At 40.7% G+C, this 20,987-nt stretch overlaps 1 protein-coding gene across 1 annotated transcript; it reads right to left on the bottom strand.

Annotated features, from left to right (window-relative positions):
- Positions 1–229: 229 nt before the first annotated feature.
- On the bottom strand, positions 230–20,199 carry RIOK3 (RIO kinase 3). Its single transcript, XM_034762770.1, has 13 exons — positions 19,888–20,199; positions 15,485–15,606; positions 14,558–14,703; positions 14,312–14,419; positions 13,590–13,699; positions 12,646–12,789; positions 11,461–11,588; positions 7,713–7,901; positions 6,986–7,145; positions 4,322–4,402; positions 4,139–4,228; positions 3,614–3,721; positions 230–1,700 (listed from the first exon to the last, which is right to left on the bottom strand). Exons 1-13 carry the CDS (start codon positions 19,948–19,950, stop codon positions 1,599–1,601), a joined length of 1,551 nt encoding a protein of 516 aa, XP_034618661.1. The 5' UTR covers positions 19,951–20,199; the 3' UTR covers positions 230–1,598.
- Positions 20,200–20,987: the final 788 nt, after the last annotated feature.

Genomic DNA, 20,987 nt, shown 5'->3' with positions numbered 1-20,987 from the left:
CAGCTGGCAATAGTCACTAAACCTCTGGAAAAATCCAAGTTTAAGAGATGAGATTACTCTAGGCTTCTTGGTGGTTGATGTATTAGCCACCCGGTCATGATGCTTTGTGTAATGATGCTGAAACAGTTTAGTCCCATCTGGAACACTAGTTCCAAGTGATCTGTTGCTGACAAGGCTTTTAGGACTAACTCAAGTCAGTGCAATGTCTCAACAACATACTACACAAGAATACAGCCACAAGATCTCAAGTTTTTACTTCACCATTCATTTTCCAACAGGAAGAGCACTTTCACAGCACACTTTGAGAATGTCACACACAGCAACAATATATCCTGCCTGGTAACAAGTAGCTTTACAAAGGGCAATAAAATAAGTAAACAGAAAATGATTTCATCTTCAGGATTTTCTAATCCATACCACCCCATTCAATCAGTTCATCTTCTAAATGCATTGTTTCACAGAAATAAATCTTCTGACAGACTGTAATTCTAGTGAGGTCTAGACAGGATTAAAAAGTTTTATATATAAAATATATAAGAAGCAAAAGATTAGATACTTTTTAGTCAAAATGTCAATGAAAAACGCATAAGCACTTTCTTGAGTTCTAATTTCTATTTCAGTAGGAGAAAAACCTCAAAACATGTTCATCTTTATTTCTTGCCGCAGTTCCATTGTGTAATAAATCAGTTGTGATAATCAGCTTTGGTTCTGTTAAGATTTCTAATTTAATTTTAGTTGAATCAGAAGAGTCCAAAGTACAAGCCAGAGTTTCAATATAGACTGAATGCCAAGGATCCATTTTGATTCAACCTGTAATCTGAAGGATTTCTATAGTAAAGATAAAGATTACAGCTATCTGCTCCACTTTATGTAAACTGAGCGCAGCTAGCAGGAGACCCTGACATGTTGCCAACTCATCCCTCTGGACAGTTCAGGCTTGCTCCCCACCATATTGCATGCAAATATATTTAGACAGGCATCTTAAGCCATATTCCATTTATGTGAAGGGGAAAAAAAGTGATTTTAAAACATGTGAAAGATGGTTATATTAAGAAATCAGATTTTTGTGATGGCTATCTGTAATTTAGTTTTCTTTTTTGTTTGCTTGTTTTAAATGTGGAAAAATGGGCTACACCTACATTGTGTATAAACAGATACAGAATCTTAAACCAGTTAGGTTTTAGGGGTGGCAAAGGGAAGGATGATAGGGACTACTGCTCTTCCCTACCGTTTACACTGTAACCACTACTAATCTGGAATTGTCAATTTAAAAAAAAACTAAGACATTTAAGCTCTAAATCATGCAAAATATGATTAACTCAGCTACAATAATCTAATGTAACTGAAAAGTTGGTTAAATCATCAGAACATTAGATGTGGTGACATTCTATTCTCACAGTGCCATTCTAAAATCCCAAGAGCCTGACTTGCAGGCCAATATAAAAAACACAAGCACCAGGGTACACTCATTGTGTTTTCCTTTTTGGTATTCCAAGTCAACCACAGATTCCCTCGTCTTTGGAAGTGACATTTACCACTGCACTAACATGGTTAGAAGCAGTGAACTTGTTTCTTTTAAAGCAGTTATGCATTCAGTGCTATTCATTGTATATTATTGGTGGATCTCCATCACTTGAAAATGGTGACTTCTTTCCATGTTTCTGCACATGATCTTCATTCATTTTTTCCAAAGCTTCAATCTGTAAGATAGAAATAAATCCACTCTGAAGTTTTTATAAAAACTGGGCCTGTAAGCAAGTGCTTCAAAATATTGTGTTAAAACAGCTAGTTTACAGGAGTAAACTAGTTCACACATTATGATCCATTTCCTGAATATCTAACACTCTCAATGGTTCAGCCACACCAACTTTAATCAAGGGTGTGATATGCAAAGTTTAGGAGATTTTAAGAAGCATCTACCTTGAGCAAATTAATGGAACAGAAGTGCATACAATGCTTTCAGGTTCAGGGTTTTTTGAGGGGGAAGGAGGTGGTCCCCAGAGTCTAGACTGTGTCCAGAATTTCCCCAAAAGCGGTGTGAAGTTCCAGAGTAGCCTCATGATGATGGGACAGCCTAGCCCACACCATCTCCCATGTCAATGGTACTAGCAGAGCAGTAAATAAAGTCATACTCAAGTGCTTTACATGATTAAAATAGTACAGTCCTATTCTGTTTTGGTCTGCAGCCTGTAAAGAGCTAGTGTGGGGCACTACTTTCTCTAATACTTATAGAAGAGAAGACAAAGAAATGAAGAGAAAAGAAGGAATGTAAATAGGGAAGATAGTGGGGCTTCACAATGGTGTCCCTAACAGCTTGGAAGTTATGGTTTGAAGCTTACAGAGGGGCTATCCAAATTAGTCTTTGAAAGATCAGATTGCATAACAACATTCACACATTAATGCATCTCACCCTATTATTGCAAATCATAAAACAAAATAGTCAAAGGATTTTGCAGGAGAACACCAAAACCATCTTACAACTCAATGAAACATGGACACTTACCAGCATTTGAGAGTGGAGAAAAACAAACAACACTGGTAGCAGTTCCCTAGAATGTTACATTGTGTCTTATTTCTCTCCTTCTTTGGCTGAGCACAATGGTAGCACAGCCAGTCCAGGAGCTGACTAGAACTAAATTTCTCACCCCCTACATGTTTCTGCATTAATACAGAAATACATAGCTTTATGGCTGGGACCAGCATGGGTCTGCACTGCTAGGGCCTATCGGGGCAACTCTCCAATGCTTTACTACTACTAAGTGCCCTTTTACCTAGTAACTCAAGAATGCTTGAAGACATTAAACATTTCTCTATATATACACACATCCCCTCTTCCTCCTTAAGACATCTCCCCTTTCATCTGATATTTTTCAGAATGTAATTGATATGACATCAGGACACATTTAAAAGAAATAAGTTACAGCAAAGATTTAAAAAAAAAAAAATCAGGAAGTTAAATGTGACTTTAGAAGTCTAATTTTAGGATCCTAAATTTTTGAGAATCCTAGCACATAAGCCAGTGGTCCCCAACCTTTTTCAGACGTCTGGCGGGTGCCAAAAAAGGCCGAGTGCTGCCAGCGGAGGGGGAAAAAAAAAAAAAAAAAGAAAGCCGACCAATACACGGGCGCGGGCGCCATGGCACCTGCAGGCACCACATTGGGAACCCCTGACATAAGCTTTATTTTTAGGTTCTAATCTTTTGCATTTAAAATTATTGAAAATAAGCAGTAAAAGTTATATAATTTTTTTAACAGCTTCTTTGTCCTTGCGTGACCCCACTAGTATTTTTATTAAAAAAACCTTTCATTCAGTGGTTTAAGAAACATTGTGACTTACATATAACTGAGGTTGTTTTAATTAAGATAACGTAAAGAGCTATTAACATACAACTGGTGTAATTTGTCTGTATCAGCTTCTGTTATTGCTATTTCAACCTAGAAAAATCGGAATTTAAAAAGCTGGAGATTTATGTTTACTTTAGTTTCACCAGCTATCCTAATAGGATTAGTCATATAACTAAGAATGTTGAAGAAATAGGATTGTGGCTGGCCACTAGCTAGCTAGTTGACCTTAATTTACTAGCATTAGATATCACCCACAGAGAGAATCTTACCTCAGCTAGGAAATCAGCTTCATTGTCAGCTGCAATATTTAAACCTGAGACAGCATTGAAGAGCTCCCGTTCATTAAGTGCTTCTGATACACCTCCCTTCTGGAAGAACTGTTAAAAATGAAAGAATGTATTACAGTGTCTTTAATCATGAGTTTATAAAATAGTACACACAGTGCATTTCACAAACTACAATTACTAATCAGATATGGAAGTAGCACTTAAATTTGACTCCCCTCTGCCCTCCCCGCCCCCCAGACAACCAAGCAACATGATCCAAGAGCAGGTTTCAATTCTAGGAGCACCACTTTATTCCTCTCTAATCTGAATCTCACTCCAATATGGTCTTCCTGTATCTAAACACATCACTCAACATTTACAAGTGATAATTTCCAAAATTGAATTTGATGATTTTATCAACTTCATATATTTAAAAGTCTGTTCTCCGTCCCAAGACAAAGCCTTTTACATCAGAGTTTAACTGCAGAAAAACAAACAAACAGAGGTCACGAACTGCAGAACTCCTACCTGTGAAACATTCCTGCAGTCTCTGAACAAAAACTCAAGTCCATGAGGGTGGGTTGGCTCCACAGATTGACTTACATCAATTAACCAGACCTAAAGTAAACAGGTAAACGTACTGGTTCACATAGTGCATAAAGACACTCAACATTAAATACACCTTTTTTTCTACTTTAAGAATATGCTCACCTTTCCATCATGCCATAGCATGTTGTACTCACTCAGGTCAGCATGAACAAGTGAGCACTCTTTATATAACTGTTGCATCATCTGCGAGAGGTCAGACAAATTATCAATTAAGCAAAGAATACTTGTTTGAGTGGTAATTAATCAGCACTATTTGTACATCCAGGGTAAAGCAAAGCATTTTTTCCATCCAACTAGTAGTCACATTTCAAGAGTACATGCAGTTGGTTAATGTGAGGAATTGTGACTTCACATCTTTTATTCTTGTTAAATAGAAACTAAATGTTCAGAATTTCAAGGAAAACAGTTATGCTAAAGAAAAGCATTAAGACTAGGAAACTTATCTGAACTCTGTCAACCAGTCCAACTGCAGTAGACAGATAGGCATGTATAGGCAACTCTTTTACCTCATCCTCTATCAAACAGATAAGCACTCACTGATGACTTTTCACCCAGAATCATGACATTAGGAATTATACAAAACGAATTAAGTTGAACTTCAACAGTGAGAGTCCAAATACTTCAACACTAAGTAGGAGAAAGACACCTCTGAGATTCAGTCTTACATTGTTCATTCTAGGTTTCTGCATCTGCATTATATCTGCAGAATGTCAACTGAGTTCCTTTGAGCTATGACCTCATCTTTCTTTATGTATTGAACAGTGCCCAACACCGACTAAGTTCAGTTTAAACGACATATGTGTAGCTCCACAAGTCTCAGAATTTAACTGCAAGGAATCTTTAGTTTCTACCTAGCTTTTCTCATTATGACTACAGAAAAACAAGTCATAAGAATGATTGAGAGTACGTACACACAGCTGACAAAATATTATTTGATCCAGCTGAAATGGAGAATAAACAATTAAGTATTTACAATTGCAGGTCAATGGCTATAAATTTTATTCTCTTGCACTCACACTGATGGGTATATATCAGACTGGCTGAGACAGTTAAAGGGCTTTAGAGTAAAGTCCTCCACTGTTTTTTTGAAACCAGAATAACTTTCATCCCACCTTAGTTACCCTCACACTTCCATCTCACCCCCCAAACAAATCAACAAGAGAGTTTGGTTAATGGAGCCACTTAAATGTTACGTAGAAAAGGTACATTAGAGAGATTAAATATGATAATACAAGTATTTATATAGGACCAGAAGAATTCAGCAGAGACACTCACTAGATCACTAATATTCTTTACTCCTAAGGGAATTCTGCACCAAAAAAAAAAATTAAAAGTTCTGCACACAATATTTTAAAATTCGTCAAATGTTATTTGTCAATAAATAAATGTGGAAGTTCCAGCATGGTGTGGGCAGGCAAGCTGGCTCAACCTGGCAAGATCCAAGTGTGGAGGGGCTTAGCGTGTGTGTGGGGGGAATCCAGGTGTGGGGGAGCTTGCTGGGGGGTTCTGGGTGCAGGGGCAATGGGACTCTGCACAGGGGGTCCAGGTGAAGGTGGTTGTGACTCGGCAGGATTGTCTGGGTGCAGAGCGGAGGGTCCGGATGCAGGGGGTGAGGCTCAGCAGGGTGGGAGTGCCAAATGCACAGGGGTTAGGAAGATGTGTGTGGGGGGGAAAAAAGATCAGTCCCCTGTAGTGATCCCCACCCCCGCACTGAGGAGCAATTGTGGCAGGAAGTGGGGCGGGGAAGGGGGAAGATCTCTGTGCAGCCAGGAGAGGTTTCTGGGGATGGGTCTGACCCAGCACGGGCTCCTTGCAGGGGAAGAACATGTCCCATCCTCCCTTGCTCCCAGCCTAGTCAGGACTAGCAGCTGAGCCCAGCACAGGGTAGGAGCCACCAGCCAGAATGTCCCTAGCCTCCCTCCCCTGTGGTGATTACCTCTCCACCAGTTGCTCCGGGCATGTGAAATGACGTGCTCACGCTGCTAGGGAGGGGCACGTGACCGCTCTTGTGGCTTCCCTTTGCTTTCCCGTCAGAAAGTCATTTTTTCTGCAGGGAAGCAAAGAAATCTGCAGAGGACATGAATTCACAGTGGCGCAGAATTCCCCTAAGAGTAATTCTTCCTAAACCTGGGACCTTTGACCTGGAATAGCGGTTTTCTACCAAGCGCCATTTTGTCACCACTCAGCATTAAGTTTGTTTTCTATCCAAGAAAATTCCAAGTCTTATTTTTCCTCTCATGCATCATTTCTGATTTATCCTCATTTATTCATACGCCACAAAATATACCTATTGCAAAACATTGCTGATATGGAGGTCCAGAGGTTTTATATATTGTGAAGAATACATATATACAACTCATCTATACCAGTGCTTCTCAAAGCCGGTCCGCTGCTTGTGCAAGGAGAGCCCCTGGCGGGGTCCGGGCCGGTTTGTTTACCGGCTGCGTCTGCAGGTTTGGCCGATCGCGGCTCCCACTGGCCGCAGTTTGCTGTCCCAGGCCAATGGGGGCCACGGGTAGGGCAGCCAGCACATCCCTCAGCCCGCGCCGCTTCCCGCAGCCCCCATTGGCCTGGGACAGCGAACCGCGGCCAGTGGGAGCCGCGATCGGCCAAACCTGCAGACGCAGCCGGTAAACAAACCGGCCTGGATCCCGCCAGGGGCTTTCCCTGAACAAGCAGCGGCCCGACTTTGAGAAGCACTGATCTATACTACTCTCCCAGGAATTGTTGCCAGAACGTTGGGTAAAGACATCAGCATCATCTTACATGAAGAATTTGATAGTAGGCCTTTTTCATGTCTTCACTATTGAGTTTTACTTCCTTCAGTTTAGGAGCTGGAACTTGATCCTGGCCAATGAAAGACATGACCAAGATGTGTTTCTTAAGCATAACCACTTGTGGACAAGGGATTCCTGCTTTCTGCATTCTGTAGATCAGAAGATAGATATTATTGCAAGAGTAAGTCAAAAATTCATGCTAGCCCTTCTCTGGTACTAAAACATTTTTGCAAGTTTATTCTGGATCAATGTAGTAATTCACATAAAATATACATGAAAGCATTGGAAGCCATACAGTGGATTCCAAAAACATTATGCCTTGAAGGCTACAAACCTTTTGGTTTCATTTTAGATTGTAATTTTCAGAGGTAAATGCTAGTGGCTTCAAAGATTTGATTACAATAGGGGTCTGGCAACAATTTAAAATGACCAGACACTTTTTTACTTGAAAGATTTCCCAATATACAAAATAAAATAAATGTGCTCAGTTACACAATCCTGAACTTGAAAGCATATAGGGAATAAGGAGCTGAACATTTGTAGTATCTCAACTGTATGAATTAAAATTATATGTAATAAGATGTGAGAGTTGGAGTAAACATATGCATTAAGGCCCCCACATCAAAGTAGGACTTTACAGTGATATAGCAAAACTTCCTTGAAAAACAGGGAAAAAAAAAAGTCAGACACTAATACCAATTATACTGGTTTTGTACCTTGTTAGATTGTGCATTTCTTTCTCCGCCCACATACGGATAACCTTCCGTGGATTCAGTTTACTGAAGCGATCTTTAAACCTGAAGTCATCCTTAATATATTTGTCACGATTCTTGAATTCATTAAGGGTAGTTTTAAATACTTTTAAGGCACATTCTGGAGGTACAGCCTTATCATCCTCATCCGTTCTTATGATAAAAAAAACAAGAACAAAAATTAAATGTTTAATCTACATCTAGGTCTCTGCACAATCGAGTTTGTTTCTAAAAAAAAAAGGTGTTTTAAGATCATGCAGAAACAAAACACAGCACATAATGTTGAAGTTAAGTCCATGAAAAGACTGCAGAGTTCCCTGGCTAAACTTGGTTCTTAAATCAATTATAGCAGTGGTCCCCAACCTTTTTGTGGCCAGTAGCACATTCATGTTTTCAGAAGAGTGTGGCGGGCGCCAACAATTTTTCAAGGCTTATTTTGTATTTGTACATTAAATACGAAAAACATATTTAATAATCCATAATATATGAATCCAGAGAGGAGAGAGAAGCCGGAGAGAAGCCGCGAGGACAGAGAACACCAGCGCCCGCAGCCCTGGAGTACTCTGTCCCCAGCAGGCTTGGGGCCACGGCTTCTCTCCCCTGCTGGGCACTAGGCAGGCCCCACACCTGCCGGGAACAGAGAACACCGGTACTTGCAGCCTGCAGTCCCGGAGTTCTCTGTCCCCGGCAGGCATGGGGCCATGGCTTCTCTCCCCTGCTTGGCACTAGGTGGGCGCAAATAAATGCCCCAGCGAGCGCTATGGCGCCAGTGGGCACCACGTTGGGGACCACTGAATTATAGTATTAATAGCTTGTGAAGGACTTCAGTTATGAAGACCAAAAGTTTATCAAGTAGGCTTATTATACATTTCTAGAATGAAATGGAACTGATACAGTTTAAATATTATTTGGTTAAATGAAACCTCTGTAAAAGGTGAAATGTGGAAATCACTGTATGTCCAATCACCAATAGCCCCTTTTTTATAGTTTACTTTCTTCCCTCTGTTGATGTTTGTCTGTACAGTGGATAGAGTTGAAACCCAGGTTAAAATTTTAACTCTACTTTTACATAACATTTTATGACAATTATGGAGCTGTCCTATAATAATTTATGAATACTGTAGGCCTGGTTATTGGTATCATGTTTACTATATGAATATGTTTGTTATATAAATATATTGGTTTATTCTCAAACACAGGGAGGAAGGAGAAGGATGGCTCAAGATACCTACTTCTCAGCAAACATTTAAGAGTTAAGGGACAATGCCAGAATGATTGGCTTTCCTGGTTCTGTCTCCAGTCAGCCTATGAAACTGGTTTGACAAGGAAAGGCCAAACCCCAGATGCAGGAGAACAAAGAACTCTGGCAGGGTTAAAGTACACTTCAGGCACCTTTAAGAAGCTATGACTGCCTAGGTCACCATCAGGAATGGTAGCCCTTTATGTAAGAGACCTGATTGTTGATGTCAGTTTTAAAATTCTCTAACGCCTTGTTTCTATTGCTAAATAAAAACAATTGTTTTAAGAAGACTGTTTGGTCACTCTTCCACTTGCTCCCAAAGGGAAGAAATGCAGATGTCTAGCTGGACCTGTTGGGTTAAATAAGTGGTTGACACAGACCAAGTATTGCACCCAGATCCCAGCCTGAGTGGGATAATGGCAAGAAAAAAAAAGGACAGGTAAGGGCATGAGGCCTAACACTGAAGGGGGGCCCAGAACAAGGACACATGTCCAAGCCTATGAAGGTTTATACTTAAGTTTTACGTTAATTTTCTAGGCTATTTTTGGAGAAGGAAAATAGCAGGGATTTTTTTTTTTTTAAATGTACTTTTTGGCTTTTTACAATTTTATATATAAACTTCAACTAGGGATGTAAAAGGTTAAACAGGTAACTGGTAAGCATTAGACTTACCAGTTAACCCCAGTGAGGCCCCGAGAGCTACCTCAGTTAACCGTTAACTGATAATCATTTAACTGGTTAACTTTTTTAACTGTTATTTACATCCCTTACTTCAACAGGGACAATGATATTGTAAATACACATAAAAATCTCAGAATACGAAAACCCAGACTGCTCAAGTGTTTTGCTGCTTCTTCCTATTTTCGTATCGTCTCACCATTAAGGCCAGTGTTAGTAACTGATAACCACTCTGTGTCAGCAACTCATCACACCTGACATTCACTACACCTCACATACTGCTGTCATGATATTTATTTAAAAGGTGATGTGATTATACTGTTTGAAATCTAACACCACAAAGGTCATTAATGTCACTGTGAAATGCGTGTAACAACTTTGTAGGTGAAATTATGGATATTCTCTGATATATCCTGAAGACTAAACAGACAAAAGTGACAAAAAACAGGTTTCTTATATATAAAGGGGAAAGAAAATATGGGGGCAGATGCCCTGTCTAGGAAAGAGGGCTCTATGTATTAACACTATAAAAGGACACATTGATATCATGCTTTAAAGTCTTTGTCCAAACAAAGAGAGAAACAGGTTTTACCCAGACAGGAGGGAAGGCAGCTATCTACCTGTCTCCAATTAAATTAAGCCAGGTGTAAATAAATACAATGGAAGACGTATTTACATAGAAATCAGCAGGGTGATGGGAAGGGAAGAACAGCATGAGGTCATTCTGCTGCTTGAAACTAGATCATTGAACTTTGAGAGATATAAGCAAAGACAGAAGCCATCTTTCACATCCATCACTAGACAGACAAGGAAATAGAGCTGTTGAAAGCTGAGAAGGATGGGTCCTTCAACCAAGGGGGCAGGGATTGAAATCTCTGGAAAAACTGAATATATAGGAGAGAGAGACCTGCTTAGGCAAAACCAGCATCTTGTACTTCTGTGGAAGGTCCTGATTGAGGGAAAGTCAGACAGGGCTGGGAAGAAGGAAGACTGGTGATAGAAACCATCTTGAACAAAGCCTGTACCTTGCTAGACTAAATTTTAGACTTGTAGATGCATTTTTACCCACTTTTATTTGCTTATAACTACCTCTATTTTTATTTCTTTTACTTGGCATCATTCAGCCTACAGCCTATTGTTAATAAATTTGTTTTATTTTTACTATAAACCAACTCAGGGCTGCGCTTGAGAGAAGGGTGTATTCATCCCAGTTAATAAGCTGCAATGTGCTTTTGTCTCTTTAAAGCAGGGGGTCGTGACCCAAGGTTATTACGGTGGGGATTGCGAGCTGTCAGCATCCACCCAAACCCCATTTTGCCTCCAGCATTTACAATACTGTTAAATATATTAAAAATGTTTTAAATTGATAAGAGGAGGTCACACTCAGAGGCTTGCTTTATGAAAGGGGTCACCAATACAAAAGTCTGAGAACCGCTGCTTTAAGGGAACAAATGAACCTTATCTCTCAACTTGCCAGGGGAGAGCTGGGCATTGCAGTGCACACAATTTTGGGAAAATTCAGTACTGGGAGCATGTTGGGGTCACCTTGCTGGTTGTAACCAAGGCTGGTGAAAGCCAGAGTGGGGCTGCAGAGAAGATGCTGAACCAGGGCTGTCTAGCACACCGACACACACTCAGGGTGTGACCTGCATGCTTGTATGCTCACTGAGAGAGCTCCCAGCCTGGGAGCTACAGCAGCAAAGCACTGTAAGGCACCCTAGGGTTGCAGAGCAAGTAGTGACAACCCCTTGTTGGTCTGGATTGCACTCCAAAGCATGACAATCACACACTTACTTTCCTCCATAAGCATGAAAAACAACAGATTCTTTTCCTGTGCTAATGCAGCCAGTGATGGTCTCCAGTATCCCAGCATTGACCATCTTGTACAAAAGTAAACGTGTTTTAGGATCCACTGCTTTCTCCTACAGGAGAAAGGGAGAAACAAAGTAAACACGTGAATGATTTATCTAAATTCATTTAAACCTAGTGGCGGTTCTGATTATTTAGAGGATAATACCCTTTCCATCTGATTTGAATCAACTGGCAAAATGTGTTCTCATGAACAATCTAGGAGAAAAAGCATAAGTAGGTTGTTCTTGTTTCTACACTTTAGCAGAACAACTCTTTTATCCCAAGACTTATTTTACTTAATACTGTCTTTTATAAATTGTAAGCTCCTTGGCACAAGGACCACATCTTTTCTGTTATGCACAGAGAAGAGCATTATCAGCACTTCATATCGCACATTACATATTTGAGTCTCAAAGAGCTTTACAAACATGAAGCCTAAATACCTCATAGGTGTTTAGGTATTATACCCATTTTACTGACTGACAACACTGAGATGGACAGCACTTTTAACCTCTCTCTAAATCCCCATAACTCAGTGGCAAAAATCAAGACCATTGCACTAGAATTCGCCTCCTCCCTCCCCCCCCAAAAATCAACTGTTTCAACCAATCAGGAATACCAATTGGTTTTCTAGATGACAAGTTGAGGGAGTTCAAATAGCAACCTATCTTCCTGAAGCTCTAGTTACGAAGATAATTTAAAGTAGTATACTCCAGGTATCTAGGATTAATCCCCTCTTTTCTCAGGATTTCTATAACTAAGTCCTAGAGTAAATTCCAGAAATAGTTGTGAAGCAGATGATCAGCTCCAAGGTATTAAAGATACAGAAAATCCAAGCAAATTGGTAATAACTTGATTACTCTTATTTTGGGAAGCCTATCAAAATATTGCATGCATTTATACGGCAGCTGTGATCACATTATCTGAGCACAATACACGTGGCTTAAATGAAGGCAAAGTTTCCCACTATAGGAGTTAATACAATACAAACTTATTCAGTAATCTCCTAGTCAAACATTGCTCATTTGGTTTAGTCAAAATGGATTACTCTTTCTAAAATGTATCAAAATGATATGCAAGTTGGTATGGAAGGTTTGGGATTTAAAATGGCTTAGCACCAAGACATACAGCAGTAGAATGCTCCTTCTTCTCATGGAGCCTGGCACTTCGACGTTCCTCAGAGTATGCATGTTGCTTTAAGGCATTAAAGACTTGATTGGATAGTTTTAAATCCATTCCAATTCCATCTCCAACCTGGAAATCAGGTCCAAACTACAAAACACACACACAAAGTATTTTAAAAAAAGACTCTACTTGAGACAGACAAAGATACAGCAAACGAACAAGATTTTGATTCCAATATTCAAGAACTATCTTTTATAATGCTTAGCTTCAGAACTCGAAGAGTGGCTGCTTCAGTTAATGGCTTCTGTGTCAGCATTCAACCAAGCAAGTTTTACAGAGTGCTAACAAAATGTTCCAATATAATTTTAAATCAAGAGCTAAGCAATTGCTCTCACCCACTCTTTAAGTAGATTACACATCATTTACCCTATAAAGATTATACTGGCGTGCATTTCCTTCTTTCCAATATTTTCTGATACAGCTATGTTAATGCAAATTGCAAATATTTACTGCTGTGAATAGACAGTGTAGAACGCTGGCTTATAATCTAAGTGATTAAGACTCAGTTTCCCTGACTCAGGTAAGGTTTTTTTGTTCTGTTTTTTAAATCATTTGGATTACATGACTGGCATGTTTACCAGTGTAAGCTTGATGATTTTCCCCATTACTGAACTTGCTGGTATATTTGTGCTAAAGTAATTTCTGTACATAAACATTTTTGTATCACTTACATACAGTATTACTTGAACAGTTTAGAAATAAAGTTCAGTTTTCCACCAATACTTACCTCTATCAAAAAATTAATCCAAACGTTTCACAATCTTCATTTAAAGGACAGTTAGAATAACATACTGCAGCACACAAACATACATTTCTCTAAAATCCTCCAAATATTGATTGAATTAAGGCATTTATACATATGCTTGCACACACACGGTGGACCTTACGTTTTCCATTCGAGCAGTATTCTTTCTTCCACATACAACCTCATCATGTTTGGTGGTAATTTCTTTTCCTTTTCCTATAAAGCCCTTTTTTGGAGTAGTGGTGGGTTTATCTACAGATAGTGAACAATACAAGTCAAAGTTTATGTATACACAAGTATATGTGTAATATATTTGTAGCTATTCCATGATGCCCACAATAAGCAAATCAATTAATTAAAAATGTAAAAAGCAAACAAGAGTCCCTTCTGTGAAGCATCCTGCACACTTCGTGGACTTCTAAAATAATACATCCTATGTTACACAGGATGGCACATACTCTAGGAAGGAATAGATGACAGAGACACATAGGTCCTCCAAACAGGTAACCTCAAATACCCAGCTATTAAGACTAACCAATGTGTTCTTTGCTGCATATTGGGCATTGAAATCTTCATTACAAGGACTGCCTTGATAACACACACACACAACCATAGGCAACCTCATTTGTAATAAATAAAAACTTTACAAAGGGCACATGTAATCAGAGACCAATATATTAAAAATAGGAGCCTAAAGTTAGGCTCCTAAATTAAATAATAAAGAATAAACAAATAGAAAACAAACAGCATGATTTTCAGAAGTGCCAAGTACCCAGTATCTCTCATTTCTAATTTCAGGCTCTCATTTTTGAGAATCTTGGCCTATATAGTACATTTTGTACACACAGTAAATTCAACCAATACCTGCTCTATAGGGATCATGACGGGTATCCTGCCAGTCAACCTCATCTTCTGAGCTGTCACTATCCTCATAGGGATGCACCTTCCGGTAATTTTCAAAGGATATGGAGACTTGGGAAACAAAACAAATTAGAAAGTTTGTAATTAACATGCATTCACCACTACTTCGCAGCTCAGTCCATTCAAACAGGTGTCATAAAATAAATGTACTTGTTTGTCTAACAAGACTGTCATGTCTGAAGGTAGTACCTTTGCTATCTCCATTGAACTTTTTTTCCTCACGTCTAAGCTGTGCATCATACTCCCTGTCAAACTCCATTTGCAGCATCTGGGCTAGCATTAGGTCACTGGAAGTGTCAGTGTTTTCTCCTGTAATAAATGGCCCTTCGGCAACACTAAGCACAATAAAAAAAGGGAATAAAAGTTCTGTTAACATAGTAAACACATAGTCTTGTATCCCCTTAACTTATTCCAGACTGAATACAGCATCTTGGAAAAACTGCATTTAAATGCAAAACTTCTCAATAATTAACTATGGTTAAGGTTAAGATTTTGTCATGGTTATTTTAAGGAAAAGTCACAGATAGGTCGTGGGCAAGAAACAAAAATTCACATAAGCCCGTGACCTATCTGTGACTTTTACTAAAAATAACAGGGGATAATGCATCCCTTTTAGGAGTCCGATTTGTCTTGCGTACCCCAAGTTTCACTTCACTTAGAAGTGCTTGCTTACAAAATCAGACATAAGAATACAAAAGCATCACAGCACACTATTTCTGAAAGTTTGCTTATCCTCTCATTTTGTCTATATGAAATTTTAGTTTGTACTGACTTTGCTAGTGTGCTGCGTACTTCTGGTTGAGAACCACTGGTCTAAAGAGCCTTCTCCACAAAAGTAGTATGAACTGGGGAGAGAACAAGATTATGAGTGGATCTCATGAAGAGATCCACATGATTCATATACTGGAGAACCACTGGAATAGGTGTTTTTAAACAATACATTTCTAGAGGCGCTACCATAAATGGACCAAGGAAAGGGTGACAGAGAGGAAAATACTTACTATGGTACTGTAATTACACACCTTTACTTAAGATACCATGTAGGAAGACCTACGATGACTCGGCAATCATCAAGTTTACTAACCCAGGATTTAAGTTCAAAGGTGATTAACTTACATAACCACCTCAGGAAAAGCAACTTTTTCTTCTTCCAGTTGCAGCTCTTTTGCCAACTGTTCACTCATCACATCAGCAAGAGAGCATGATATTGCTTCATTTTTAGGGGTTCCCCATGGACACTGCAAAGAAACATTCTGTTGAAATACAGCAACTAGATATACAGGCTACTTTGTTTGTTAGTACAGTTAAACTACCAATAGGTTCAGCACAAACTGATGTAGTCTTGATTTCTCTTTCCTTCACAGACTCACAAATACTGTTAGACTAAAGTACAACAGTACTCCTTTAAAGTGACTACCATAAGGTAAATAGGGAAGAGGGCAGTGCCAATACTTCAGAGGGTTTGGATTGTTAAAGAATATATTCACAACACAGTATGTTGTAAGAGCCACCTGGTAATAGCAGACAGTCAGAACTGGGAATTTCTGTAAAACCTCCCTTTTGAGAAAGTTATGTGAACAACAGTTTGGGGCTGAAGTTTACTATATTCTCTCTCAGTTCAGAATTCCCCTCCCCCAATTTGGAAAAATTATCTGTTCAAACATTTGAATGACAAAAGTTAAATATCTTTGAATATTAAGTTATAAATGTGCAAAATGCATTCGTTCAGCCAAGTCTCCAAGTTAAAACTGCTTGAAAGGTCATAGTGAAACGGTAACAATTAAAAGTTACATATTGATTGGTAATGAAGTCCATGGGGCTGGGCTACTCTAAGAAGGGAGAAATTAGCTCACAAGTTTAAATACTTTGTAGACTTCAAGCACCAAATCCTGCAAATACAATCATGCAGGATAAACTTTGCACCTGAATGCAGTCCAACTGAATGTGGATGCAATTTCAGAATATCTGGCCCTAAGTTTCAGGCACTTTTACATCCAAGATAGTGTGTCCCAGTAAAGAAACCTGTTATTTTCAAGAATTGTGTTTCATCTATATCGCCAACAGGGAGAACAATTTTTAAGCTGGCCACCAACTCACTCTAGAGGTTTTATTAGAGATAGTATTGCCATAGCACAACACCTACAGATCTTGATCAAGTCAGGTCCACATCGTGCCAAGCACTGTATAAACAAAGCAAAATTCATCTTAAACAGTAACTTACTCTAAGGAAAAACACATTGAAGTTAATATCTATTTTTTTAAAAATCCAGTAGAATGTGTTATACATTTCTCAGCAACATATTTTTTAGACTGAAACAAAATGAAAACTAGAGAGCAGACTTGTTTGTTTCAGTGCCCTTTGAAGCATCAAGGAGAAGGAAAGATCTGTTTGCCAAATGGTAAGAGAATAGAGAGGAAAGATATATTAGCAGCTTTTAGGCAGCCAGGATAAAATCCCATGTGGGATAGTGGGGATCTCCAAATAATCACAAGTACAACTAAAGGTTTCCTTTCCAGACTCTGGAAACTATAACAGACAACACATTCCTTCAAAATCTCTGAGATGTACCCAAAAAAGATTTAATAGGTCTAAATTCTGGATCAAATGTGAGTTTTGTTATTGACTTAAACAGTGCTAGAGTTTTGCCCAGAATCAAGGTCTGAGTGCACTGACCCTCCTGTCAGGGGTCCAACAGGAACTTTAGCCAGCAAGCAGTAGGCTGAACAGAAACTTATCAATTTCAATTCACTGCTGACTTCAGACCTTTGTCTATTCCACTGCAGCCTGCTCATCAGTTTTGGCAACCAACTCTGAGCCCTTTTTTTGCTGAAAAGATTTGAGTATACTCTAAATTGCCTGAAGAAATTAAGAGTAAAGTATTTGAGTACTGAAAATGTTAAAAGAGGTTTGTTTACTTCATCTATGTGCATTTCTCATTGCCATGCACAAAGTCTGCTGAGTTAGAGCTGAATACATCTTGACATGTCCTTCTGCAGGCATAGTTAAGTCTTTTTTAGTCTACAAGCATATGTCATTACAGTGAGGACAAAGTTATTAAAGGCCAGAGTAGATCACTATCTTTCAGAGTTTAATACAATAGGTCAAGACTGGTTAGGTCACACTATACCCAAATTACATTCTGGAAAAGGTTTCAAGCCACAGACAAAAAATGATTTCTACATGACTGTAGCAGTTAGATGTCCCACTTTAGGCTACACCAGCAGGTTTGAGACAAGTTCCGCCTCTCTCCTGGCACCTGAGAGTGGACCCTAAGGCTATATTTAATCACTTCTATGAGGGAACAGTTTAATAATCCCATCAGAGCAGATACACAGTAATGGAGCATCTAAAATGGGCTCTACCACTGGCATGCCAAATTTTAACTCAAATACCAAATGGATCTATTGGTAGATGTGGTCATGCTTAGTACTTACATGGCACTTAGCGCATTCAAAGCACCATGCAAACATGAATCCAATTTGAACCCTACTGCATTAGATGTCAGAAGAGAAGTGAAAAATGACTTGCCCAAAGCCTTGTAACAGTTAGGACACAGAAGCTCTTGGTTCTCAGACCTTTCCTCAGGACCATGGTGTCTTTTGCTATCTGTCAGGATGGTCTTTGTTCCGGGTAGTGCAGATCTGAGCATCCCAGATACAAACTCACAAATGCAACCTGTAATACCCTCCCTGCTTCTCCCAGCACAGATTGAAGGCAAGCCTAGCAACAGCCTATTTAACTTTGTTGTGGTGTTTCCTTCCTAGTTAAGGGCGGGGAGAGAGAAAGGGGAGGTTTTAGGGCATCTGCCTTAACATTGTATCAGAACAATATCATACAAGAAATCTGGATGACCTTGACAACTGGAGAAACAGAAATCAGATGAAATGTAATAGTGCAGTCATGCACTTAAGGACTAACAACAAGAATTTTTGACATAAGCTGTGGACGTATCAGTTGGAAGCAACAAAGGAGCAGAAAGATCTGGGTGTACTGATCAATCACGGTATGATGTGATCAATGTGACGTGGCAATGAAAAAGGATAGTGCAATCCTAACATGCATCAGATGAGGTATTGCCAGGCAATAGGGAAGTGTTACCACCATTATACAAGGCAATGGTGAGACCTCATCTGGAATATTATGTACAGTTCTGGTCTCCCACATTTAAGAAAGATTAATTTAAAAAAGGGGACAGGTGGAGAGAAGGGCTACTAAAATGATCAGAGAAATGAAGAACCTACCTTATGAGAGGAGTCTTAAGAAGTTATTTAGCCTAACATAACAAAAGCTCAGGGGAGATATGATTTCTCTCTATAAATACATTAGAAGAGTAAACACAAGTGGGGGAGAGGAGTTATTTAAGTAAAGGACCAATGTTGGCATAAGAACAAAGACATAAACTAGCCATCAATAAATTTACGCTAGAAGTCAGATGAAAATTTCTAACTATCAGAAGAGTGAAGTTCTGGAACAGTTATCTAAGTGGGGGCAAAAAAAACCACCCTCACCTGTTTCAAGACTAAACTTGATAAATTTATGGAAGAGATAGTATGATGACATTGCCCACAATGATATGTAGCCTACCCATGACTGCTATCAACAAATATCTCCAATGGATACAGAAAGGGAGGGCTTCAAGTACTACATAAAATTCTTTCCCACATCTGTCTGGAGGGTCCTGCTTACATACTCAGGGTCTAACAGCTCACCATATTTGGGATCAGGAAGGAATTTTCCCAGGTCAGATTGACAGAAACCCTGGAGATTTTTTCACCTTCCTCTGTAAAGTGGGGCACAGATCACTCACTAGTCTGAACTAGAGTATATGGTTGATTCTCTATAACTTGAAGTCTTTAAATGAAGATTTGAGGACTTCAGTGACTCAGCCAGAGATTATGGGTCTATTACAGGAGTGGGTTAGGTTCTGTGGCCTGTAATGTGCAGGAGGCCAGACTAAATGATCATGATAGTCCCATCTGGCCCTAAAATCTATAAGCCTAAAACCTCACTTGTCCCTAGAGAGGAAGAGCAGCTTTGGCGCAGCTCAGCGAGTGACACTGGAAACAGAGCCCTAGGAACTGCCTGGGGCCCAGACCAGTCTCTGCTGCCATCTGCGAGCCCCAGAAGGAGGCGATGAGGGAGGCCGTGGGCCCCCCACACCGTCCTTCCCCGCAGGGCTCGGGTCAGCCCTGGGCTTGGGGCGGTCGGTCAAATCCGGCCTCGCTAGCTGGGAGGAAGCGGGAATTGGGCCTACTGTTGGGAATTGGTCCTGCTTTGAGCAGGGGGTTGGACTAGATCACCTCCTGAGGTCCCTTCCAACCCTGATGGTCTATGAGGAGGAAGCCGAGCCCGGAGCCGCCGTGTGCGGTGACTCATCAGCGGCTCCTCCAGTCCCTGCAGAACCGGACTCTCCCCTCCCACGCAGCAGAAACCCCTGGGGCAGGACTTCCCGCGGGGAAGGGGACTCAGAACGGGACCTTCGCCACCCGGGGGAGCCCCTCACAGTACCGCCCCTCACCTTGCTCTGCCAGGCGGGGCCCGGGCCGGTCTCGGGGGCGGCGGCGACTCCTACCGGATCCATCTGCGCATCCAGAGAGCGGGGCGGCGGGGAGGAGACAGACACGGTGCGCGGGGAAGGCGGCGGCGGGCGGGAGACAGACACGGCGCGCGGGGAAGGCGGCGGCGGGGAGGAGACAGACACGGCGCGCGGGGAAGGCGACGCGGCGGAGACAGACACGGCGCGCGGGGAAGGCGGCAGCGAACGAGGCGCAGCGGTGACAACGGGGCTGAAATCCGGGCAGCCGGCAGCAGCGTCAGACACACAATGAAACCAGCACTTCCGGCTTCTCCCCACTTCCCTCTCCCCGTGACCTCAGCTCAGACTTCCCATTGGTCGAGGAAAGTACTTCCGTTGTTCTGACACGCCTACTGACGGTGATGTCATCGACCTCCCCATCGCCGACGTTCCACTGCCCTGCTGCATGACCCCTCCCTGCGAGCTGGTATGGAACTCTAAGCCTTGGGGCTGTGGCGCTAGCCCCTCAGTACAGGGCAGGGGCAGAGAGGGGTAAAGGAGTAATGGGGAATTTGAAGTGTTTTCCCAGAACCTGAAAACAGAAACTCTGCCTGCAGAAGAAGTGGGGTTTTTACCCAGGAAAGTTTATGCTCAAATAAATCTGTTAGTCTTTAAGGTGCCACGGGACTCCTTGTTGTTTTTTAAGGGAAGGGCACAGTACAACGCCCTTAGTTATGCACCCATTACAGCAAACACTAGTACAGCTATTCAACGGGTTGAAAAGGAGTCAAAGGTGCCTCAGATATTATTCATGGCAACCAAACATCCTAAACCCACTCAGACACGCTCTTCCTTGCTATGTGTTCTTGTCCATAGGGACAAGGCAGGGGTTGGAGAGAAGATAAATATTTATCTTCTCTTCCTCCCCTGCCTTGTCCCTATGTGCCAAAAAGTCTACAAGAGCTACTGTCATCACCAAGTGGAAGACCGAAACAAACTCTCAGAATTAAAAAATCTTGAGTCAGGCCTCGTGAGATTTTTTTTTTTAAAAGAATACTTTTGGGTTCTTTTTGTCTTCCAGTTTCTGAGCCTTTTGGGTGCAC

The sequence above is a fragment of the Trachemys scripta genome, chromosome 2 (genome assembly GCF_013100865.1).
Source record: "Trachemys scripta elegans isolate TJP31775 chromosome 2, CAS_Tse_1.0, whole genome shotgun sequence".
Classification (NCBI taxonomy): domain Eukaryota; kingdom Metazoa; phylum Chordata; order Testudines; family Emydidae; genus Trachemys; species Trachemys scripta.
This window is presented reverse-complemented; position numbering and strand designations above follow the sequence as displayed.